This window comes from Cenococcum geophilum (genome assembly GCF_001692895.1).
Source record: "Cenococcum geophilum 1.58 unplaced genomic scaffold K441scaffold_49, whole genome shotgun sequence".
Classification (NCBI taxonomy): Eukaryota; Fungi; Ascomycota; class Dothideomycetes; order Gloniales; family Gloniaceae; genus Cenococcum; species Cenococcum geophilum.
The window spans coordinates 732274-758019 of NW_027137607.1; the positions used below are offsets into that span (position 1 = coordinate 732274).

At 38.7% G+C, this 25746-nt stretch overlaps 3 protein-coding genes across 3 annotated transcripts; 1 reads left to right on the forward strand and 2 right to left on the reverse strand.

The window, feature by feature from the left end:
• Nucleotides 1-14500: 14500 nt before the first annotated feature.
• Nucleotides 14501-16309, reverse strand: K441DRAFT_618367 (uncharacterized protein). Its single transcript, XM_067645832.1, has 3 exons — nucleotides 16154-16309; nucleotides 15298-16103; nucleotides 14501-15244 (listed from the first exon to the last, which is right to left on the reverse strand). Exons 1-3 carry the CDS (start codon nucleotides 16270-16272, stop codon nucleotides 14952-14954), a joined length of 1218 nt encoding a protein of 405 aa, XP_067499664.1. The 5' UTR covers nucleotides 16273-16309; the 3' UTR covers nucleotides 14501-14951.
• A 3240-nt stretch (nucleotides 16310-19549) lies between these two features.
• Nucleotides 19550-22013, forward strand: K441DRAFT_580597 (C2H2 finger domain protein; the record flags this gene model as incomplete). Its single annotated transcript, XM_067644389.1, has 5 exons — nucleotides 19550-19827; nucleotides 20015-20132; nucleotides 20204-20526; nucleotides 20614-20990; nucleotides 21025-22013. The coding sequence occupies 5 exons, from the start codon at nucleotides 19550-19552 to the stop codon at nucleotides 22011-22013; spliced, it is 2085 nt and encodes a 694-aa protein (XP_067499665.1).
• A 1086-nt stretch (nucleotides 22014-23099) lies between these two features.
• K441DRAFT_666593 (serine/threonine-protein kinase-like protein) lies at nucleotides 23100-24421 on the reverse strand. Its single transcript, XM_067649680.1, has 2 exons — nucleotides 23237-24421; nucleotides 23100-23190 (listed from the first exon to the last, which is right to left on the reverse strand). Exon 1 carries the CDS (start codon nucleotides 24345-24347, stop codon nucleotides 23529-23531), a length of 819 nt encoding a protein of 272 aa, XP_067499666.1. The 5' UTR covers nucleotides 24348-24421; the 3' UTR covers nucleotides 23100-23190; nucleotides 23237-23528.
• Nucleotides 24422-25746: the final 1325 nt, after the last annotated feature.

Below are 25746 nucleotides of genomic sequence, written 5' to 3' on the forward strand. Positions count from 1 at the left end.
TATTTAGATTAGGAGAAGAAGTTTAGTAGGGAATTATATAATATTCTTAATTCGAAACTACGTATCTTCTATAACTATTACTAGAAGGTAGAAATAGAGTCTAATTAATACTATAACGCCTATTCCGTTATACTTAAGGGCTAAGCTAGTACCTTCTATTATAATCATTTGGTAGGAAAAGGATATAATTTTAACCGTATAATATATAAGTTAAAATACTACTTTAAAACAGAAGAGAATAAGTAGTAGTATATATTAGAATAGAGAGAGACTACCTTTTTAAGAATTATTACTATAAACCCAGGTGTCCCTTAGCTTAATTATCTTTAAAAGCTCTTTAATTAACTTTAGACGATTTAGCGTGGTTTATCCAAATTATATTAAGAGGACTTTAGCCTATGTAATTAAGTTATTAGCGTATGCTAAGGTGTTAAAGAATATAACCTTACTCTCTTTAATCCTGTAAATACTTATAAAGGAGTATATACTTAATTAAGATCTTCTATTAGCACCGCTTTATACTCTTAAGAAGTACAGCAATTTAACGCCCAACTCTAACCTACTTTAATTAACCCACCTAACCAATATAATTATAACTAAACTAACCAAACATATAGTGGCCGGGGTAGATAATATAGTAGAGGGTACAATTAACGACTATAAGGTAAAGGTGGAGGCCCTTATAGAGGTTTATTTTAAAGTAATCGCTAGAAGAAGTGCTACGTTTATAAGAAACCGAATTGCTAGTTAACTAGGCATTCTCTTAATAAGCAAAAGGAGGCATATAATAAGTTTCGCTAGAGTATAAGAAATATCGGAAATTATAAGGTTACTATAGCCTACTTCTAAAGCTTCCTAGTTTAATATAAAGGCGTAAAAGATCTTAAGGGTAAGGTTAATAAGGCTAAACAGCTCCTTATAGATATAGAAATTAAGGACTACTTACCCAACTAATACTTTACTAAGTATGGTAAGGTAGATAGTATATAAACCGTTACTATTCTTAATAACCAATCTACGCTCCATTTTACTATAAAGTTAAATATCTTTAATAAGCCAAAGAAGAGTTCCGCGTTCTCCTTTAATAATAGATACTCGGTAAATATCTTTTATAGTATTATACCAGATACAGAAGCCGTAGAAGTATCTATAGTAGGAGAACCTTAAGTTTGAGCTCTTTAATAACTTAATACTTCTATCTAGATTAACTAATTAACGGCAGGCTAATATATAATATATTTTGGCAAGGGTACCACAATCTCTCTCGGCACAATTAGGGTCCAAACCCCCTTAGGATATATTACTTTCCACATTATTCCCGCAAATACTCCGTTTCTATTCTATATTAGGGATATAAATAAATTAGGCGTTAAGCTTAACAACCTTAAGAATATACTCGTGCAGGGAGACAATTAGGTGCCTATTATACGTAAGTAGGATTACCCTTAGCTGCTCCTTTAATAACTAGAAAAGAGTATTACTTAGTGTCACGGCTCGAACAAATGCCTCTGAACCGAAGCTTGAACGAATGCTGTATTACGAAGATACTAAGCTAAAGAGAAGGAAAAGGGGTCGCCAGGACCGATGTAAACAAATATATAGGGTGAGCCGCCAAGGCGCTAGCTTTAGGCGGGCCAATCGCAGGTCGGCAGAATATGGCAGAATTTGGCAGGTAACGTGCGATAGCGCCGTTACACTTAGAGCCATTTAACTAAGTTAGAGTTACGTCAACTATACTATCATTTTGGCCACCTATCCGTTTACCAATTACTTAGGGTTCTTTAGTAAGTAGGCTATAAAGTTAAGGTTAAGGCAATTAAGTATCTTATAAAGTACTACTATTACTGCTAAATAAACCAGAAGTCCCCTAGCCGATTTAAGTTTACCCTTAAAGATAACTATAACTTTAACTTCTATATTATCGTTAACGTTATATATCTTAGCGGCAAGCTAGTACTCTAAGTTATTAACCTCTTAACCTTCTTCTAAGCCGCACGATTCTTAAAGGATATATTAGCTAGAAACGTATAGGATACCCTTTAATTATACTAAATTAATATCTACCTAGGACCCCCTAATTAAATTATCTATAATATAGGAAAGAACTTCTTATCTATAGAGTTTTAATAATAGATAAAGGCAATGGCAATTAAGGTTAAGGAAGTCCCTATTAAGGCATATAATAGTATTAGAAAAGTAGAGCAATATTATATACTATTACGCCGCGTATATAAGATTATCTCCTTAAAACTAAAGGACGCTAGCGAAGAACTTACCTTATAAATGGCTATTAAAGCCATTAATAATTCCGCTAGCCTAGATAGACTTATACCTACGTTACTAGTCTTTAGCGCCTACCCTTAAATAACTAATAATTCTTTACCGTCTCCCTCTATTATATAATAAGCTGAGGCTATTTATAAGGTAACGAAGGAGGTATAACGTCTCTACGCTATACGCTAGGTTAATAATATACTAGAAATAAGAAATAGTCTAAACACCTTAACTATACTTAATCTGCCACTCTAGTCTAAGGTACACGTATAGCGTAAAAAGGGAGGATAGTTAGGCCCATATTAACTTATTATAATTAATAGTTAGACTTATACTATTTAGATATATTACGGACCCACTTAATTCCGTTTAACTATTATTAAGCCTTACTATAAGGATAGCAGTTTTAAGCCTTTGCAGGATACTATAGAAAATGCCCTAGAGGAAAGCTATAATTAACGTGCTTTAGAAGGCAACCACAATTCTAATATAATTGTAGTAGATACGCCGTAACTATAACGCGGTAAAGGTCGCCTAAAGGGATTACAAAATCGCTAATATCTTATTAATTTTAAGGAGCGATTTATTGCCGCTATTAAGAATAGAGTTAAGCTATTAATGGCCTTTATAACAGCTAAGGAGAAGGCTAACTTTAAACTCGCAAAATAGCTCTAAAAGGAAGGTTATATTATAACTTTAGGAGCTCCTTTCTAAGTATCTAATAAGTAGGAGATCGATGGCCTTATTATAAGAGAAGTCTTTAAATTTGAGAAGTATAACCCTATTAAGTTTAATAAAGTTCGTATCTTTAAGTTAAGAATAGTTAACGAGATTAAAGGCAAAGCTACTAACGCCCCATTTAAAAAATTAAGGCTTATTATTTAGGGTTATAATAATAACGGTAAGGAGATAATTCTTACGCAATCTCCTATAATTTAATGAGCTAGTTAGCGAGTTATTATTGCGCTAGCTCCCTCCTTAATAAAGAATAGAATAGCGGTCTATTTGCGAGATATTACTTAGGCCTATACCTAATTAGAGATGCACCTTTAGCGCTTAATATTAGTATACCTTCTAGAGCAAATTCGTTACTAATATCCTAAGGATATAATTATAGTTGTGCTTAAGCCATTATATAGCATCGTAGAGGTAGAAACCTATTAGTGGGCTACCTATAGCAAGCACTATAAAGAGAAGCTTTTAATAACTACTTCTATATTTAATCTATGCTTCCTTATTATAACTATAGGAACTTTATTTAGAATTGTTGGCATATAAACTAATAATATAATTATCTTAGGGGGCGGCTGGTTCTTAGCTCTTGGGGAAGGTAGGCTGGTAGAGGTAGATCTTATGGTAGGGCTAGAGGAGAAGCTTAATTTAATAATACTATTACTTTTTAATGGATGCATCCTCTCCCTAAATGAGGATTCTATTGCTTTATACTAGAAGGGTTAAGGCAAGAAGATTAACGTTATTAACGTTAACTTTCTAAAATAAGGATATATGGAGCAATGCGCTTGCGGAGCTTATGTTGCTTCTATTTATTAACCTAAGGCTTTATTTAATCTCTCTGTTACTACCTAATACTAGGAACTAATTAAGGATAACGTCCTTGCCTTAAATAAGCGTCTCTCCTAGTAAATAAACCATCTTGATTGGGGACTACTCTATATACCTATTAATCTTCCCACCACTAAGCTCTTTATATTTGTTAATAGATTGTTTATAAATAATAAAGATTTTAGCTCCTAGCTAGGATATAAGATTATTATCGCAAATAAATCTACCGGAGAGAATAACTTTATAATTTACGGCAATTTTATCTATTGGAGCTTAACTAAGAGTAAGCGTATTACTTAAAGTATTTTAGCGTTAAAGATATATGGAATGGTTGGCGGAGTTAATATGGTAATTATAATTGGAACTACCCTAAAGATAATTATAGATTGACTCGAACTTTCTATTATCCCTATAATCGTATATACCGACTTATACTCCCTTTATAAGTGTTTAGTTAAGCTTAGTACTATAAAGGAGAAGCGCCTTATAATTAATATTATAGCACTTTATTAATCCTATAAACGGCGAAAACTCTTTAAGATTTAATAGATTAATGGTTAAGATAACCTAGTAGATATAATAATAAAGGTAAATCTAAATAAGGCTCTAGAAATGTTTGTTAATATAAATACTTTACGTATATAAGTTAAAGGTTAGGTTAAAAGGGAGTAGGAGTATAACAATCTGCGGACCCTAATTCTAACCAGCTAATTAGGATTTTCTATCCCTAGGATAGAAAATCGCTATTGGCTCGCTTATAGCTAGCGCCTTGGCGGCCCTAACGGCCCTAACATAATATCTACCTATAACTCCTTAGTAAGAAAGTACCGCGTGCTAAAGAGGTAAATTTTAAAATAGTGAGACTTATATTATAAAGGCAATAGTAAGTAAGAAGGATTTATATATAGATGGTAACTATAAAAGAAAAGTTGCTAGTGTTAGGAATAAGGCAAGTTGCCGTCACGTGATAGCAAGTTGCTATTATGTGTCGCCGCGGCACTAACGTGGCGAGGAGTCTTAAGTTCCTTGCCCTCCCTCATTCCAATAAAATAAGCTTTATTAACCAATATTACTGTAACCTACTTAAGTAGTCGTTATTAGTAAGTCACCCTGTGTAACCAACATATTCAATACTAAAAGATATTAAATATTAAATATTTTAAAGTTAAAGTGGTAAAAACAAGGTAGATATATCGGTAAATAACTCTTAGGTCTTCTTATAATACGTACTCGTTTTAAATTTATTAGGTAAATCTATAGAAAGCAAAAATTACCAAATATTAAATTAAATCTTGCTAGTTATTACGTATAATTTTTATACCTCTCGTAGAGCTTAACCCCTATACACTCTACCTTTAATTAACGCTATACTTCCCTTATCTACTAACGTAATTAAGGACAATAAATGTCCTTAATATATAACTTAGCTAAAAGCACTAAAAACTAAAGCTCTTGCTGCACCCGGCCCAAAAAAGACCAAAACCAACTAAAAGAACCCCGAAAAAACACCTAGAGAATCCCCCTAAGATGCACGCATCGCAGGGAAGGCACACGTTAAACAACAGTAGTTCGTACTCGCGCGCGTCTACTAAAACCACGCCCAGCAATGGCCCTCTATAATAAGAACGGGCGAATACCACACTATAAAGTGGAAAGACCTCTATTAAGAAGGCATCTAATAAAATATAAAGCCTATTAGACGTATCTAGTATCCGTAGTTGCGGGGGAGTAACTATTAGCTATAACGAACTAATATAGCTAGCAGAATAGCTTCGCTAGTCTAGCGAACCTTAGGCGCCCCTCTAGCAAACCCTTAATTAAATCCTCTAATGGCTAAGTAAAATTAAAAATAAATAAAACCTTTTTTTACCAGCGAACCGCACCTAGGCCGCTGTAGCTGCGCTTCTATAATATAGGGAACCTACCCCCCTAAAGATAATATCTGGGTATATAATTATAATATAACCAAATATAGAAAAAGTAGAGGGGCTTAGGGGATAATTAGAAATAGAAGTCCTTATAGAGATTTATAAAGAGGTTTACAACGCTATTATAGTTTAATACCTTAGGAGTAGAGATATTAGAGTTACCTTAAGGGACTAATAGGTAAAGGAACGAGCTATAAAGGTAGGGGATAGGCTAGGAGAACGTATTGGCATAAAAGTGCTCCGCGAAGATTACCTAGTTAAAGTCTTAGCGGTTCCCCTAAGCCTTAGGGTAAAAAAGGGACGCTAGGTAGATAATATAGCAACTATATATAAGATAGTAAAACAAATAGAACGCCTTATACTAGGACTTAAGATTACCCGAATCTAATAGCTATAATAGAAAAATATAAACTAAGTATATAATAAGAATAATAAAAGAATATAAGGGTCGCTAGAGACTCGCTAGGGAGGCGCCGGTCGAACGTATAGCTTCCTCATTATTAGCATATATATACTAGAAATGCAAAAACTCCTTATCTAAAAGGTATTATTATAAATGGCCTTATATATAATATAAGGCTCTATAACTATAGACTCCGCCTAAAATAATGCTATTGCTGCGTATAATAGGGATATACCTAATCCATATGCGCAGTACAGGTGTGCTGCGGCCACTGTATAGGCCCCTATAATATAAGATATTGCTTAAATTAAGACTAAATAAAATGCGTAAACTACCACTAAAGCACATATAAGGCGTAGGAGAGAGAAGACTGTATTAAATATAGGAGACGGAAGGTAAGGGCTTAACAGCTACGGGAATAACTATACGCTAGGTTATATAAATGGAAATAATAGGCAATAAGCTAGGGGGGCGTAGGTGCCTTTCTAGCGTTTCCTACCTTTAATACTAGAGGGCTAAGCTAGCTATCCTAAGCCTTAATAGGCTAGAAGTGACGCCGCGCGATATTACTAGACTATATAGGGATATAAGGGTTATAGGGAATATAAGGGAGAGGACGCCTTATAGGAAGACCCTTATAGACAGCTATAGTAAGCTTAAGACTAGGACAATTAAGAATTAGACTTAACGCAGTAAATATAATATTTATAGCCGACTCTTAAAGGGTATATAGCCAACTAGTAAGAATAGGGGAAGAACTAGAGATAATAACAGATTTAGATATAAAAGCGCTAGTAGGAACATAAGATATGGGAATAGAAAGCTCTATATAAAATAAGTAGTAACTAGGGTGTAGATATAAGAGATAGAAGTTCTAAATATCCTAGAGAAAGTGGAAATAGAAGAAGCGAGGAATAAAGGAGAGGCGAAGGACCCTTGCTGGGGGTCCGCTACCTATCTATTATATAGTATAACTGCGGCAATATAAACCACTGTCTTGTAAGGCCCTTACTAGACAGCCTAAACCTAGAGAAATACTATATCCTTACTATATAAGAGCCGTATTATAATGCCTATATATAATTAATATACTACCCCTAAGGATTCTAGCTTCTATATAAACTAAAAGCAGCTATATATATATGCTTTATAATTAGTAAGGCTATTAGCCTATCCTTATAGTTATAGCAGGTAGTTAACCTAGATATTATAGTAATAATAATCTAGATATATAGGGGACCGGTACAGATTATTAATATATATAACCCTAGGGTTAAAGGGGTCCCATAAATAGAGAATATTATATTAGTAATAAGCTTACTAAAAACTAAAGGCATAGAGTCTATTCTATTAGGAGATATAAACCTCTACTACCTATAATAAGGGGGTATTTATATTACTGCTAAACAATAGGTAAAGTACCTATTAAGAGCTATAGATACTGGGGGCCTTAAGCTAGCTACCCCCTTAGGAGCAATTATATAGTAATAAGGCACCGCTAAAAGTATAATTGACCTTATATTTATAAACAAAGGCCTATACTAGAGACTTAAAAGGTACAAACTTAAAGAAGAATAGGCACTTGCCTTAGACTATATCCCTATCCAAATATAGCTAGATTTAGATATTAAGGCGTAACTAAATAGTAAAAGATACGCAATAAGAAAGCTTAAGATAGATAGCTTCCTTAATATAGTTAAATAACAACTTTAAGACCTAGAAGAAATCCACCTAATACTAAACGAGTGAGGCTTATTAGCTACCCCTAAGGAAATTAACTAAAGACTAGAAAGGATCTAAGCAGCAATTAAAAATAGGCTAAAAAAGCACTGCCCGGTCTCAAAACCGGGCCCCTACGCGCGACATATATAGTCTGTATAATGCGTAATTCTTATTACCAGCTAATGACGAGCAAGAAGAAAATATATAAGTAGCTATAATTCTAAAGACGAGAGATAATATAAAGACATAAGAAACCAGCTAAAGAATACCCTAAAAAAGAAGTAAGGAATAGCTGGAGATGGTTTATAAATAAGTATACTACTAACCCGAGCCTCCCCTATAACAAAGGTCTTTAGAGAATAGCAAAATGGGTAAAGAAAAAGGCGGGACGTCTAGTAAAAGACCTATACCTTCCGCCCCTACGAAGACTAGGTAAATTACTGGCTATAAGTAATAATAATAAGAAGGCAAAGATTCTTATAGAAAGATTTTTCCCTTAACTAGCTTTAGTAGACCTTAGTAATATTACGGGCAAAGCACCGGTAACTCGCCTAAGGGTTAACAGTGATATAATAACCGAAGAAATGGCTAGAACTATTAGCCGCCTTTTAAATAATATAGCACTAGGACTAGATAGGATTCTAAATAAAGCCCTAAAGACCTACGGATTACTAATAGCACCTTAGCTTACGGATGTAGCTAGAGTATACTTTATAATAGGCTACTACCTAAGACTTGGAAGAGCTATAATAACGTTTGTTTTACGTAAAGAAGGTAAAGTAAACTACTTACTCCTAGGAAGCTACCACCCTATTGCCTTAAAGAATACCCTTAGCAAGATCTTAGAAAGGGTAATAGCGGACCGCATAGTAGATATGGCTAAGGAACACGCCCTACTACTATAAAGCTAAATAGGGGCAAGAAAGAACCGCTTAACACTATCAGCACTTACGCTACTCGCTACCACTATTAAATCTACATGGGCGATGCGAAGGGACTTCGTAGTATTAATGCTTAGCCTAGATATTAGTGGCGCCTATAACAATATACCCCACAAGCGTCTCCTATATATCCTTAGGGTAAAAGGCTTCTTAGAATAGATTATATAATTTATTTAAGGGTTTACGGGTTAAAAAGAAATATTACTAGTCTTTAGCGGATACTAAAGCCCCCCTATTATAGTTGCAACAGGAATACTATAAAAATCACCCCTCTTGCCTATACTCTTCCTTTTCTTTAAAACGTAACCAATCTGCAGATCTCTAGCACACAATTCATATCTAAGGCTTTGGGGGTCAACTAGTTTAGGGCCTAAGAGTATTAGGAGTATAGGTAGATAGTAAGCTCTAGTAGAGCGTATATACGGCGTAAGCGGCCTATAAGGGCTAAGTATAGTATATTATATTATCTAGAATCGTTAATTCTATATAGGGTTTATGCTTTTAGAGGTTACGCCTACTATATATAGCAGTTGTCTAGCCAACTATAACGTATAGGTCTAGTATCTAGGCTATTAGAGAATCTAAGAAAGGCCTCTTTAAATCGCTCCTTAAACTACTCTAAAAGGTCTAAATAGCCTACCTTTAGAGTATAATAGGCGGATATAAGCAAACGGCCACAGCTCTGCTTAAGAAGGAAGCTAATATTCCCCCCCTATAACTATATATTAAAGCCGCTGCAATATAAAGGGCGTAAAAGGAATATAACTCTAATGTTATAAAGTATATTAAGATACGCCTAAATAAACTATAGAGGGACCCTAGGGCGCCTTATAGAAGAATAAACTAATAACCTTAAAGTAGGGAAGATATATTAGAGAAACAGGTAAAGAAAGTAGAAGAAGAATAGTGCTGCTTTAGGGCCTAGGCCTATATAAAGGAGGAAGGGAAACGCGTAAGAGGCCAGCAAGGATAATAGTAAGAGAGAGAAAGGAGCTAAAGTAGAGCATAAAAGAACGCTGGGAAACTATCTATTATAATATAATACTAGCTAGACTAACGCTGGAGAGGTATATAGGAGTTAAAGGTATAGAGGCTAACTAAGGTAAGAGGAACCTAAGCCGTAGTATAGTTAACGCTATAGGGGGTAAACACCCTAGGGCTCTAAAAAGGCCTAATAAAGGTAGAAAATATAATGGTAACGCTTTTAAGAATAGGAATAATAGGACTAAAAGACTGGCTCTACTGGGTAGGTGTTTTAGTAGGTAGCCTAAGATATAAATATAGCTGGCTAAGACAGATACTAAAACACGTAATACTGTTATGCCCCTTACGTACTAACTAAAAAGTAATACTTTTAGTAGCTAGCATAGAGAATTATAAGACACTGCTTTTAATATAAAAAGGCCTTAAGGCGGTTACCTAGTGGCTTATTAGCTAAAATATACTAAACTAGTTCTAGGTTATAAAGGAAATAATAATAGAGGGCGGGGGGGTAAGCAACGGGCGCCCCCTAATAACTCTATAGTAGTAGAGTAAAGTATATAATACTAGCGCGTCCGTAGGCTAGTTACGGCAGCAGTGGTTCCCAAAGAGGTTAAAAAGTAAGGTAGTAGGAGCACTATAGGTGATTCGCAGGCGCCTCGCAGGCGCCTTATAGGCGAGTCCCAAGAGGCAGGGAGATGGATTATGGGGTTTTCTCAAGTTGAGTCTTTCTTAAGTTAAGTTTTCTCCCTATATGTAAATAAGGAGTAGTCCGCGTGGGCCTAATAGGGATCCGAATCGGACGTTAAGCAATGAATTATTATTAATTAAGGACAATGATATATCCTTCTCTACTATTTCTAAGCTTAATTTTAATTAATTTACCTACTCTAGCGGCGACAACGACGACGCGTCGAGCGACTCTACACTAAATGTAACCCTAAAGTCGCCTCGTAAAAGGCGCTGGTTAGCTACTTCTATATAGCAGCTTGCCCGCGATCCTCTCCCTTATAAAGCTATTCGCGATAGTAAGAATTAAATATAGTACTGTTTAATATAGGCTTATGGCGACGAATATGATATAAGAGGTTTTGGAGGCCTTAGTAGAATCTAAAGAGCAGTTAATATCTACTACACTATGCCAAGGATTACGAAGGTGATGATAGTGGTAAGAGAGCAGTCATAAGAGAGTAGCTATTGATAAGAGCACTAAAATAGTAAGTAGGATAGTAGCTTTGTCCTTGTTCTTAATAGTATATATAAAATTTAATTTAAAATATATATAATAGAAATATATAATATATCTATCGCTATTATATCCTAGTGTTATAAGGTTAATTATATTAAATACTAATTATTTAAACAGTTAAATAGTTGGAAATTTATATTATTGTCTTTAAGAGATCTGTTATATATACTTTGCTATTAAGTAGACTTTGTATTTTAATTTTTAGAGGAGCTTATTAGTTAATTAGTTCTATACCATTAACATGCCTTAAAAGCTACTTAATAGTATTAAGTCTAGCATGGCCCAGTATTTTATACCATTTTATTACTATAACTCTAATTAGTTTACAGGCCATATAGCTTAGTTGGTGTCTTTTATTTATAAATATTAAATAGTTTAAATCTAGAGTATTTATAGGCTCTTTATACATCAGTGCCTAGTAGCCCCCTAGTTGTTTTATATAGCAGACCGTTGTGCTAATTACGAGTTAATATAGTATATTTTATCCTAAGTCGAAATAGATATTATTAGCGGTAGCTCTTAATAATACTACAATATTTATAAAAAAGGTTAGTGCTAGTGCTATATAGGATAGCTTTATTTTATTCTTTCTAGTAAATATATTAATAGTAAATATTACTATTCTATAGGCTTAAATATTTTCAAATTTTCTACTAGCAATTAGGTAATTGTCTTTTACTACTAAAAAAAAAAATATAAAGTCTTCTTTATTGTTATAGATATATATATCTACGCTAGGGTTAAGTATTTAGGTATTTTAGAGTTTATATAGAATTTAACCTATACTAAATACGGTAGTATTATAGGTTAGTGTAATAGAAGCTAGCGTTTTAGAATTAAAATTAATTATAGATAGTATAGATTATATATTCTTCTTTACTTCCTATTTTTTTTTAATTAATTATAGGTTTAACCCAATATTTAAATAAGGCCATTTTGTCTATTTTTTTCTCTAAACATCCAGGTTTGGTTTTAATCCTTAAGGGCGCTTCTGCTTAATAATATAGTAGCAGTCGCTATATTAATGTTTGAGGCCATATAAGTATTATTTATACCATTTAGAATTGGAATTTGAGTTACTTTAAAGGGTTATAAATGCGGAGTTATTGGCGGTAGTAGCAGAGGATGCTGTTTGCTGTATACGGTAGTGCTCTTTAAATTTTTTAATTAAATCAATAATAAGAAGTATAGCTTTATCCTTCTATTCTCTCCTAATAAAGTTTACTTTTAGTGCTCCTGTAAAGCTAAAAGCAATGGGCCTAATTGTCTAAATGAAGTTATAATATAGTCTAAATCCCTATATATCTGGAAACTCTAATTATTTAGCAAGTTTATAGGTGTTTCTCTAGCTATTTAACTATTTACTAATGTTCTGCTTTTTATTATAAGTCTTAAGAGCTATATATTAAACAAGAATATTATACTTTTAACCTAAGGTAATTAAGGCTAGTATATACTTTAATGACTAAAGCCGTTTATATACTATATTAAGGCTATTAATAAGGGGAAGGCAGGCTATTAATATAGTACGAATAATATAGTTACTAGTATCACTTATAGCTTATTTCTACTTTTAGTATACCTATAGATTGTCCTTATATTTAGTATAGAGTTAATTATAGGCTATAAACTATTATTAGTTTAGGTTAGAAACCATTATAGCTATAAATAGTACGTTTGTTAATATAGGTCATTTCGGCGGTTTAAGCTTTAGAAGGTCGTATTTCTTCTTTAATAGGTCGACATACACTATACCTTATTAGTTTTAGCTGTGCCTTATATAATAAAGAACTATAGTATTTAATTAGATGGCTTATTAAGGATAATATTGATTTTTAATTTATTAGTAGTTATTATTTTCAGAATTTAATAGGTTAGGCAGGGTCTAATTAGCGTCTCAGCGTAAACTTTATTTTAACATTCTAAGCTTTTAATTTAATTTATCGGTTTGTTCGTCAGTCGGGCTTATACGCTTAGCTTAATCGTATATTCGTTTAATAGGTAAAGGAGCTTAAGACACTGCAAAGGTGATTAATGTAGTTTGGAAGGCTTTTTAAATGAGGTAGTAATTGCTTAATAGATAGTGCAGCTGGTAGTGCGACCCGGGCTCATAACTGTAAGCTTTATAGTGTAGTGAAGAATTGTGTAAGTGACTTGATTATGAATGTAGCTCTAGAGCTTCTATATATATACGAGAAAAGGCGTAGGTAATAAGATAAAAAGGGGGGGTTAAATATATAGCTAAAACGGAGTAATATATAAGCGAGATAGGGTGGCTTTGTAGCAGAGGCTAGTAGTCAATAGCGCTTTAGTAGAGGCTAGTAGTTGGTTACATTTTTCCTAGTAGAACATACTAGCATACGTAGGAAAAGAGATACCGATATTTAGCAACGGCTGGCTACAAGGATTCCAGGCTAGGCACTTAGTTAATAACTACCCTCAGTATAGTAAAGTTAAGAGTATTAGCTAAGATATAGAACAAGATATAGTTGCTATTAGGCAGGCTATTAGTGCCTATAGCCTAAAGGATCGATTTAACTGTGATATGACTGGATTATACTAGAAGCGAATACTAGATCGGAGTCTCTCTACTTGCAGCCTCCCTGGGAGAAAAAAGGATAAGTCAAGGATTATAGCACACCTCTATTGTAATACCGATGGATTAGAATAGCTTCCAATTTAGGTTATTAGGACTACTAAGAATCCCCTTACTTTTAAAGCTGCTAGAGTTAATATTAAGAATTTTTAAGTAGTCTAGAGGCACAATCGCAAAGCTGGATAACTAGCAATATTATGGAGGAATGGCTTCGATGGTTTGATAAACAGATGGCTGGAAGGGAAGTAGTGCTTCTTATGGATAATTTTTCAGCCCATGCGCTAGCACTATAGAATATCAACTCCAGCATGTTCCAGCTGCAGAATACACTCATTATCTAGCTCCCTCCCAACTTAATAAGCAAATATCAGCCTCTTAACTAAGGTTTTATTAGGACCTGGAAGGTGTACTAGAAGAAGCATTAGATCTATTATATGTTTAAAGAATATAAGGCAGGCAGAGATCCAGTTACCACCATGAATGTCCTTAAAGCAATCTGATAGGGTATTTAAGCTTGGGAGCTTAATATGGCGGCGTCTACATTTAAGAATTGCTTTAATAAGGCTGATTGCGGTATATAAGAAAAAGAGGAGGAAAATGGGCCTCCGGCTACACCCTTACAAAGCATCATTGCTGATATCTCAAGAGATATCCAGACTCTTGAGCAATCTGCTTATATTAATGAGGCAATGGATATTGAAAGCTTCCTTAATCCAGAAGAGGAAATTGTACAGGATAGCTTGGAGCAGATTAATGAACATATTCTCTCTCAATTCGGGCCTAAAATTAAGCAGGAATCAGATGAGGAAGTTGAGATAATCCCTTAGGTATCATTTAATAAGGCACAGGAGGCACTGTCAAAGCTACGGCTGCATAAGGAGCAAGCAGAGGTTAGAAATCAAGCACTTATTACTAAGCTGAACAAGCATGAGAGAGCTCTGAAGAGTATACGGATAGCAAGACGGCAACAGCAAGATATTCGGGCTTATTTTGTACAATAACAGCAATTTTCTTCATATAACGAAACCTCTTTATAATGAACTCCAAGCGCTGTCTTAATCAGTTCGTTATATACAGGGTATACTGTATCATGCAACGGTCCACACCGTGACCGGGCGCACTCCACGTGATGGCCGCGCTTCAACAGTCGTGTCCGAAAGAGGGCATGGCGATTGCAGTCTAGGTAGGGTGCAATAAATGCGTATGGTGAGTGCCTTCTCTACTATAAAGTCAAAATACTGCCCATGTCCTTGGTCCGATATCTATGGATTGGTGCGCTGCTTGAGCTTTTTTTCTACTTTGTATTGTCTTCCAAATTCCTAGCGCTTATAGGCACGGATAGCATGTGGCCCATCTTCTCAACCTTAGCCTTGATATACTTGTCAAGATCTGCGCCGCGCGCCGCGCTGGCGCCGATCATAGTAGCAGCAGCCTCGCGGGCGCCGTGGAGCGCACCGGGCTTGGAGTGGTCGTGGTCGCACTGCCAACTCCGGGGGACCATCTCGACGCGGTCGAGGATGTTAATGCCCGCAGCGGACATCGCTTGCACTTTCGCCGGATTATTGGTCAGGAGACGGATGCCCGTTGCTGGAGACAGTCATGAGAGACCAGCAAGTATCGCGCGATGGAAGGTAGCTTACCTTGGCTGGGGTTCACGGTGCTCCCGAGGGGCTCAGTCACGCCCAAGTCGCGCAGGATGGCCGCAGCGACCTCGTAGCTGCGCTCGTCGGCGCCATGGCCGAGCATCAGGTTCGCCGAAAGCGTGTCGTGGCCCATGTCTTGGAGGTTGTACGCGCGCAGCTTGGCCGCGAGGCCGATACCGCGGCCCTCCTGGCGCAGGTAGATGACCGCGCCGCGACCGGGGATGGTCTGCGAGACACCTGGAGCCGTCGAAATAGTAATCGGCTGAGCAATCTGCCGCATGGCTTCGTCGAGCTGTTCGCCGCAATCGCAGCGCATGCTGCCAATGGTTTCGCCAGTGTAGCATTCCGAGTGAATGCGCACGAGCGGGGGAGGAATGGCGGAGGCGGAGGCGATCGTCCCGGAGACGTCTGACGGTGGAGCAGAGGGCGTCCGCACGTTCTCGGTGAGGCGGCCGGTGTATGCGCCGCGGATAAGTCGGTCCACAGCCGTCTCTTCGTCCCATGCCGAGTCCAAAGAGGCGCTGCGGATGGCGGGAGCGACCATGGGTCTGGCAGAGAGCTGAGCAGGGTCCATGACTATGGCCAAGTGCTCCTTCGTATCGCGGTTGTTGTGGTAGAGGTGGAGGAAGGCCGGGCCATGAGGTGTGGGGATACGGGCACGCGCGACGCACTTAACGTCGACTTTAAGTTGTGTAGTAGCGTCACACTGGGAGGCGGGATCGGTGGCTGCAGCAGAGTTGGGAGGGCTGACGCCGGCGTAGGCTCGCTTCTCGTTCTGGACATTGCTCTCTAGCAACGAGCGTCTGCCAAGACATCAGCATGTGTCAATCCACCGCGCCATCAGTGAGCTCACGGGATAGCCTTGCGAGCAGTGGACACGCGGCGAAGGCTAAGCTTGGCCACCGGGCATCCGACTTGAATAATGGTGCGAGCCGTCAAGGCAGATGATTTCAGGCAGCGTTGCGCAAGCATAGCGGGTATAGTGACTTAAGTGTGTGGGGGAATCAGAGCATAATATTAGAACTATCATGTACTTCAACTGAGTGGCACTATCTTGAACATATAAACCCCATGGTTCGGTCAAGCCGCTTCGCCCCCAACACCTCACCGCCCTGCCGACAGCCTTTTGTGGGTATACAATGATTCTATCAGGATTGGCACTAAGGTAACACATAAATATCACTGTAAGATCGGAACCCCGGAACTCGGTCGCCCCCCGAACTCGATTACCACACCAAAATCAACTCTCCCACTTGCCCACCTATTTTCTACACCACCAATCGTTCAATATGGATCAAAAGGGGCAGAACCTACAAATGGCTATCACTGATATTAATGCCGGCAAATTTGAATCTGGTACTCAAGCTACATGAGCGTACAGTGTCCTCAGTCGACTTTTTACAATAACACAAGTAGCAAGCAGCTACAACAAATTGCTTACTAGTATAAACAGCGATTGACTTCTATATAAGAAGACTTTCTTACCAATTGGGTGCTTAAATAAGATCTATAAGGATTTGGCCCATTATATACCCAACTGTAAGAAATGGCGGCTTAAATAATTAATTAAAATTGTAATATTAAGCTTCTTAGAAAATGATAGGTCTCTAGCTACCTATAATACAATCCTTAAATTAAATCTTTAAATAGTTAACTAATAAAGGCCGCTGGAGCTAATAGAGCATAATATGGGCAAATTTAAGAGATTTACGATTTTTTATAAAGGGTGCAAAAGGTAAATAGTATATAAGTAAAAAAATAGCTGGAATATAGACAAATTTAGTATTATATTAGGTATATATAGAAATTTAATAAAACTAGGAAATATATTAAAAAAGATAACTCAAATATAATTACCTAAAGATTGTAAATAGGTATCTATTATAGAGGTAATCTTAATACTTAGCCAATTAACTTGGCCTCTAGTAATCTTTAAAGGAAAGTATATCTAATTAAGCTAGTTTTATTATAATAAGATGCCCAATTAGATATATACAATCTCTAAAAATAATTAAATAGCTAATTATATTATATTTAATTGGCTTACTAAAGCCCTTTTATTTAAAACGAAACCACCTAGTAATAAAGCTTAATTATTTATTCTTAATAGCTATAAAAGCCACCATACTATAGAATTTCTATATAAATACAAGATTAATAATATATTGCTTATCTTCCTTCCTACTTATTTAATATATATTCTATAACCCGTAGATTTATTGTACTTTTGCCCAATTACATTAAAATATTAAGAGCAGATTACTAGGCTTATATATATTAATAATACAGCCCTAATTAAAAAATACCGCTTTATTAAGTATTACTATAAGGTATAGGAGGAAGGCCTTACCGCAAGAATAATTAAATCTAGGTGACACGCGTTTAGTATTTACCCCTAAAACCTATATAAAGGTCTTAAATCCTTATAGGTTAGAAGAAAAATTTAATAGAGGCTTTAAGCATTTAATAACCTAAAATTAATTAATTTAATATTCTTACTACCCTAGCAAAACCACGTAATATATATGATATAATTTAGGGCCCTTACATTAAGTATGTACCTAACTAGAAGACAAAGGCACTTTTATAAAAAGTAGCTTAACAATGAAATAACTTACTGCAGATATTATATATAAGGAGGCTTAAATATATAGCTTACAATTACAGTTTAAGGACCTTAAGGGCTTAAAAAGATATAAGCTAGTGGCTATAGATCTAAATATAAAGTTTATAAATATAGATTTAATTAAGGAAGCTATAGGTAAGGCAGAGAAGGAAGAGGTATATATAAAGGTAAAGGAGATAAAATCATGACTTGAAAGAGTGTCTGCTTAAAAGGCCAAGGCTAATATATTTAAATATATATATATAGAGGTGATTAACCTCGATCAATTAAGTGTAGATAGCTTAATTTGATGTAGTAACCGATTAGGTTAGGTATCTAAGTTTAGGGGTTAACCAAGTTCCAGAGGTCTAATCTTATCTATAGTTCTTAGCAGTTAAGCATTAAATTACCTACTTTCCTAATCTAGAGGCTATAACCAGATACAGGTTATTAGTAATTAAATGTCCTATAGATACTTTAAATTAATAAAAGTAATACTATTTATGGGCTTATTATTTTAGCTAATATATATAACACTATATACAATATTATAGTAATGATTTATATATAGCTGCAGTTATATTAAGTCTAGCTAATTAATTAGCTATAAAATATTTAAAAGCCTTTATAGGCTTAATTTTTTTCTTTTTTTATATTATATTAAAATAGGTTAATTTATACCTATTTATTTAATTAATATATATAATTATAGTATAAAGTATATAAAAATAATATAGAGGATTTATAAAGGCTTAAGTTTAAGATATATATTAAGTACTCTTTTATATAACTTAAAGTAATAATATTTAATAAATCTAAATATATTCTCAATTCTAAAATATACGAAAAAAATATAACTTTATAAAATCTTTAATTATTATATGAATAGCATTTTTTAAAAACTATAGGACCTAATTATTTATATATTAATTAGTTTAGGAGTAGTCCGCGTAGGCCTAGCAGGGATCCGAATCGGACGTTAAGCAAATAATAACAACAATAATAATAATAAGCTTATTTAAAGGTTTAACCTATTAAAATAAAAATAACTTTCATTTATTAGTTAATAATTTTTTTTATATATACTTAGCTTTAGCTAAATAAGTTAAAGGTAAAGTATAATTAAATATATTACTCTATATCTTTATTTACTACCTTAAACAATCAGACGGCGACTTGGCCGCCGTTTTTGGCGGTTTGTGACGCCGTTTTCTGAGGCCGATTTGCCCCAAAAACCCCTAAAACCTGCGGCTGGTGGCCCGAGCGCTAAGGTTGTCCGGATTGCCTGTATTGGCCTAGCCCAGGCGCAATAATGTCAGCAACAGAGCAAGGCACCCTTGGCCTTTTTTAACGCCAAGGTACGCCCAGGTACGCCGCACACTTGCATACCTTCAGACTCCGGCAAACTGTCTTCGCTCCTGTCACCATTAGGCGCCAAAATGGGCCCCTCTAAATTTGGCTGGCCAGCATACTTAAGATGGCTTCACCCTCGCTCGTCAACCACGAGTAGCTACCCATCTTCTCTTCTCCCGCTAGACCTGCCTGTTCTGCTTACCGTCCACCTTGCTCGTCTTTAAGCATTCATCGACAGCAGCATCGCACCAACCCTCCTTTCTTTAACACATTCGCCGACGACAACGCAACATGCGACGATACCTGTCAGACAAATACTCTACGTCCGAGGAGAGCGAATACGCAGATTCGAAAACCGACGAAGCTAGTTCCAGCACAGACTTAACCGACGTCGATACCTGTAGTGACGATGACAGTGATGATCGGGCATGGCTCCTCGCTGACGAAGACCACCCGCCCGAGTACTACCTCGAACAGCTCAACACGTTTGACGAAGCAGAATATGCGAAGGAGGATTACAAACCTAGCAGTACCCGTCTGCTTGACCGCATTGAAGAGCAGTGGTGCCAGTAAGCAGCCCGTCTCTTTCCGTTTCCCTGCCGTGTTACACCACCCCAATGGCGCTAACGTGTGGCATAGGTTCTGGGCGTACTTGGGAAAGGACCCTCAAAAGGCCTATATGACCGTCTCTCTTCGCAATCTCCACAGCTTTTTTGACTGGCTGCTTAATCAACGCCGAGGGAAAGGAGGAAGGAGGCGCCGCGGGACCAAGGTATCGAGCTCCCTCGGGACATACTGGAAGGTCTACCGCCTCGTATACGAAAGAGCGACTGGTGCGAAGCTCGATGGTCGGTTGAATAGGAACATGCACAAGGTGAGCGCATCCCAACTGCTTTAAGATGTTGTATACCCCAGGCTTTGGACGTGACTAATTTTAGGGGTTAGGTGCTTAGAAAGCTGGCCAAGAAGCATGGCTTAAAGAAGACGGGGCCAGAGAAGCCCTGTATGTATGTGGAGGACCTTACAGAAGTGCTGCGGACGAACCTAATGACGACTGAAAAGAGGTACTCCCATGGACGCCATAGGATACTACTCCAGCTGTATCTACAACTGGGTGGTTTTACTGCGAATCGGCCCCAAGCCCTCCTTGATCTCTGCTATCGGCATATTAGGGTCACGCTACTCCGGGACCCAGAGGGTGGGCCCCACCGTGTTTTACTGGAATTCACATTTGAATTTACGAAGGAGTACCTTGGTGTGAAAGATATGTGGGTTCTTAAAGTTCCATCCTTTCCTTTCAGTTGCTACCATTTATAACGTTATAAAATAAGTACTAATGCTTACCTGCTAACTAGAAATACCTTCCCTATCCCTGAAATTATCTACGACCCGTCCCTTAGCTTTAGCCCTCATGTCTTCCTTCTCGGTCTCCTTTTCGCTGATCGGGCGTTCGCAGCATACAACCTCACATCTCCCGAGGAGCTGAGCAAGCTCTACATTGAGCCAGGTCGCAATGAGCTACCGTTGCGGCTGAATCGGAAACTAGACGATATTCCCGTGTTCCGCCGGTCAGTGAGGACTCTAAATGGCTGGACCATTTCTCCTAACGAACCTCTTCCATACTCTACCCTTGCACCCTGGACCAAAGGGCTCGGGGAGATCACTGGCTTTGCTCAGGTCTCTCGCCCATATTCGCTTAGATATGGTGCCGGAAAGGCATTTAACGAGAATGGTAAGCTCCGTTGCGACCGGCCTTTCTATTAGAGCACTAAAGAGAAATATAGGCAACGTCAGCGAGGCCATGCAAAACCTGATGATGCAGCATGCCGATATACGAACGTTCTTAAGGCACTACCTGTCGCGACGTATCACAGCAGACACACAGGCGATCATCCGAGGCCTCCAGCCCCAAGACGCATTGATGCGGGCCGCTTGTACCATGAGCCGTTCGATCGATCCTCGACGACCACGGCGGCTTACAACAGAACAATCTTCATCAGTTAACGATCATCCTACTATCCGTTCTCTGCTCAAGCAAAGAGAGCAACTTAAATGCCGTCTTAAAGGCAAAGCTACGAAACATCCAAAGTATAAGGCGCTCAATGGCGAAATCAACAAGGAAAGGCAACGCCAGCGGCATGTACTTCTTAAAGATGTCAAGGAGACCTGGGAACAGGAGCAACCAGTGCGTGATGTTGAACTGCAGCTTGCCGGCGTTCAAGTCAAGGCGGAGGCTAGGGTGACAACGGATCCCTACGAGGGCATGCTATCAGAACAGAAGGAATTAGTTGATGCGGTCGTCAGCCTGCCAGGTACCACATTTGAAGAGGAGATTCGTCGACGCGACAGGGCCATTCGTGCGGTTATGCAATACTGCAAGGTTGAGGAAGGTGGAATGTACCCTGCCGCTTCCAAACTTTGCAAACGATCTAGCGGTCGTGCAACACCAGTTAAGACGATGGATGAGGCCAAGATTGACTCTCGAGTTGAAGCCTTGGAAGCAGCCAGAGTGTCAGTATACAGTGAGAAGAGGCCGAAGATATGTTTCCTTTGTCTAGGCAACGAAAACCTGCCGATCAAACAGCGCATATATTCGTTTCATACCCCAGGTGATCTCAGCAAACACTTCAAGCGGAAGCACCTTGCGAATATTAGGGAAGGGGAAAAGATCCAATGCAACCTCTGTCAGGTTGTTTTGGCGCACAAGATGCACCTGCAACGGCATGCCGACGATGTACACGGTACGGTCTCGTAGAGCGCTGCAACTGTTTGGAACATGAATTTACTCTGCAAATGGTGCAATTCCAGTTTCAACGCTAAGGATTAATTACGGCAAGTAGTCTTACTTAGAAAATTTCTTTCGTATCTTGTAAGATGGGCTGTTTCATGCAAACGCTAAGAAACTTTAATAGTACTAGTGGAGGTTAAACGCGTTCACATTTCTTTAAGGGGATCTCGGGCTTTATGTAAGTTCATTTCTGAATTTACACCGCGTGATCTATCTTACTTAATAGTCCACCCTGCGTACTAGTCTACCTTACGTACTACTCTAACGCCCCTATCATATTTCCCATGTAGGAGGACTTAGGTAAAGAGGTTATCTAGGTCACTTTACCTAAGTCGCGTTTCCTATGTAAAAGGACTTGGGTAAAGCGGGTACTAACGTCCATCTATGCGTGGCGGAAAACCACCTGTGCCGGAATGAATCCATTGTTTAGCCAACTCAACACTCTCCCCAGCCCTTCTATCAAGTTATAACTTATATAGTACTATTCTTTATATATTTCTCCCTAGAATGCTATTGCGCAGCTTAAAAAATACAGCGCTCTTAATCATGCTGTCGGTCGTTCTTTTCAGAGCGTCTAGAACTACTTTTGCTTTGCACCCCTGCTCCACCAAGACTATTTATATAATTATTTATTTCGGTACCTTAATACAGTACTCCTATAAGAAGAAAAGAAAAGTTCTAATATTTAAAGACGCTTAGCCCCTAAAAAGTATGCACTAAAAAGTTTCTCCGTGCCGGAGTGTGCTCTATGTTTTAGCGCAGGGATTTAGCGTGCTTACGTAATAGAATATTAGCTAATTGTATTGTATTCTGCACTTTCCCAAGACAAGTTAGTTGTGGCGCGTTCTTCTAGAAGCTTCCTTTCTTGCTCGAGCGGTTGCGAGCGGGTTGGCTATTTTTGGCACTTGGTCTTTGTTGGCTCTTTGTTGGCCGTCCATTTATTCCCTCTACATTACCACCACACTGCTAATATGGACCGAGCTACGAAAGCAGTTGTCGCTATCATTGATGCACAAGCGAAGCGAGTAGGCTTGGCGAGGTTGCCTTTGGCTTCCTCGCCCCGCTGTCCAAGACGACTACTCCTCTAAAGACGAACTTCCAGCCACTCTATATCCGTTTCCACCTCACTGTACCCCCTTAAGATGTGAGTTCGTCAGTTACATAATATGCGCCAAGTCTAACAGTATTAGGTGCGAGTTTCACACGACAATCAAAATCACTGTCGACGCCCAAGGCAACACACAGACGCGAAGAGTTAGAGAGCAGAGAGACTGTGAACGCACAACTTGTCGTACTTCTTCGCGATATATTGCACCGACGAATACCTCAACAAATGCCTCGTCCTAGCCAGCGACACGCGGGATGGACGAGTAGAACACATACGTATGGAGTTAAGTTGTAATTGAGATGTAATAGATACATATAGGTGCGGAAAGGAACAGATGAACACAATAATACTACAGTATTACTATCTTAATCCTCCTAGTACCTTGTTCGTCTGATATTTCTGCCTCGCCCTTGCGCTTCAAGCCAGGTTTGAATTTTGCCTAAAGCAATGTTGTCATGATCCCGCGCCGAGTTGACGAAATCTTCATCGATCCATCCTGGCGTACCAGCAGTGATAAGTTTGCGGCCAAATGGCTGGCAAGAGCCAAAATCGATGATGGCAGGCGTATCGTCATCGGCTTCGTCAATCATTATGTTCATAGGGCAGAGGTCGTTGTGGGCTAGCTCAAGCGAGTGAAGATGGTGGACTGCGGAGGTTAATCTGTTCATGAATTTGTCGACGTTGAAATCTCGTATACCATTCTCTAGTCTCTCCTTCAAGGTCATAGAATATCGGTCTAAGACGATGCCGACAATACGACCACGTTTGATTAAGCAGCCATGATAACGTATAATGTTTGGATGTGGCTTATACATTAGGAGCTCCATGATCTCTACTTCTTGCAGAATAAGCTTTGGTAATAGTCCTGTACCCTGGAAGTCTAAGTGGAGCTTTGGGCCTTTCACAAAGACGTTGCTGCTTGTTGGTATCGCAAAGTTTGTGATATTCGAGGGCGCCTTAGGGTACACATCTTCGTCCGGAAGGAGTTCTAAGCTTTCCCTAATATCCTTTAGGGTCAAATCGAACTTTCTAAGCTTGGACTTGCCAAAGTAGGCATTATGTTCTTTGGTGATAAACCCAAATGACGAGTATAGAAATATCGGATTGCCCTGATCATCGTCTTCCTCGGAGAAGGCTTCGTATAGGGGGGAAAGATCTCGAACAGATATCATTTGTAGTGCTTGATCAGCCATGCTTCGAAAGGGTGGGGCGTCGAGAAGGTGTATGAGTGGTGATGTTGCTTTTGCCAGTCGCGCATTCAATCGGTCTAGGTAAAAGCAAATGTTAGCGAAGCATTAAAACAAGTTAAGGTGCTTATATCGGGCTACCTGCAGACTTCAGGCCCCCTATAAGGAGCGTTCCCATATGTTTCCCTACGTGAGGAGCCAAGCGCGCCGCTTTGGCGATGGAATCGGTCTGCGACGAATTGTGGACGCGCGAGGTCGCTATAGACAATGAGATAATCTCCAGGGTGTCAGAGGGCCTATTAGATTAAGTTAGCAATGGAGGAAGCAAAGTTTGGAAGGTAGCAGGACCTTGGCCGTTGCGCAGTCCAGGAGTGCGCGGCGGTTTCGAGAACGGCGCTGGTGAGGGCGTTCTCTGCAGCAGTGCCGGCGACACCTCGGGGCAACTGTTCTCCAGGCTTCACTGCAGCCACAGGCCTTAGCCCTCCTACGCGGCTGCTTATATCAGCAGCCAAGGGTGCACAGATACACTCTCTCCGGAGAGTCTAGGATCCACAAAGGTAGACGATTCCAATTTGCACTTGATGGGAGGCCTCGGCGGATATATTCACTGGTATCGACGCGGGCGTCTAAGGGTCGATTAGCGTTGTATTTATACTGGGGGCAGGCGGTTTAATCGCAGACTCTTATAATGTTCTCCGTAGTTGATCTAAGCTCACACGTAGCAAGGGCTGGGAGAAGGGAGCAGTAGAGAAGGGGGTTTGATTTTGGGGGGGTGTGGATTTTAGTAGTGGTTATTTTTGGTGGTCTCTAAGAGGGTCCAATTTAGAATGTTTTTGACCTTGCAACAAAATTAGGTGCTCTATTTTTAGTCTCCTAGAAGCCTTAAACTCCTAGGATTAATTCTCCGAGGAGCCTCCAAGTCCGAGTAGCCAAGTCCCAGTAATGGTCTCCTAGTAGTCCTAGACCTAGGATTAAGCTCTAAGGAGCCTCCGGGTCCCAGGAATAGTCTCCTAGGAACTCAAGGCTCCTAGGAGAACTAGTCTTCTAGGAGCCTTGGGTTCCTAGGGAACATATTCTTAGGAGTTCCACAGCACCCCACGACGGAATAATTATTTCCCCCAGGATCGCATCCCTCCTAGGATCGGCCCTCCTGGGATCGGCCCTCCTTGGATCGGCCCGCCTGGGCCGAGAGCTCCTGGACCGAGAGCCTCCTAGAAGCTCTACCCAGATAGGAGCAGCCTGCAAAAATTATGCGGCTAAAGAAATATGCTGCCTGCAGAAAGTATACGGCCGCAGCGCCTGGGAGCAACTTATGGCCTAGGAGCATTACCCTAAGAGTAATTTATTTCTAGTAGCCTTTCCTATTATATAGCCCTGTTATTTTTAGCAAAATATCTAACAGCAT

What these genes read in the sequence shown, in the direction of transcription:
- K441DRAFT_618367 (XM_067645832.1), bottom strand. Translation starts at nt 16,272, where the DNA reads ATGCTTGCGCAACGCTGCCTGAAATCATCTGCCTTGACGGCTCGCACC. An exon ending in ACTGCTCGCAAGGCTATCCC is followed by an intron (nt 16,104 to 16,153) that starts GTGAGCTCACTG and finishes ATGTCTTGGCAG; the next exon opens with ACGCTCGTTGCTAGAGAGCA. An exon ending in CACCGTGAACCCCAGCCAAG is followed by an intron (nt 15,245 to 15,297) that starts GTAAGCTACCTT and finishes GACTGTCTCCAG; the next exon opens with CAACGGGCATCCGTCTCCTG.
- K441DRAFT_666593 (XM_067649680.1), bottom strand. Translation starts at nt 24,347, where the DNA reads ATGGCTGATCAAGCACTACAAATGATATCTGTTCGAGATCTTTCCCCC.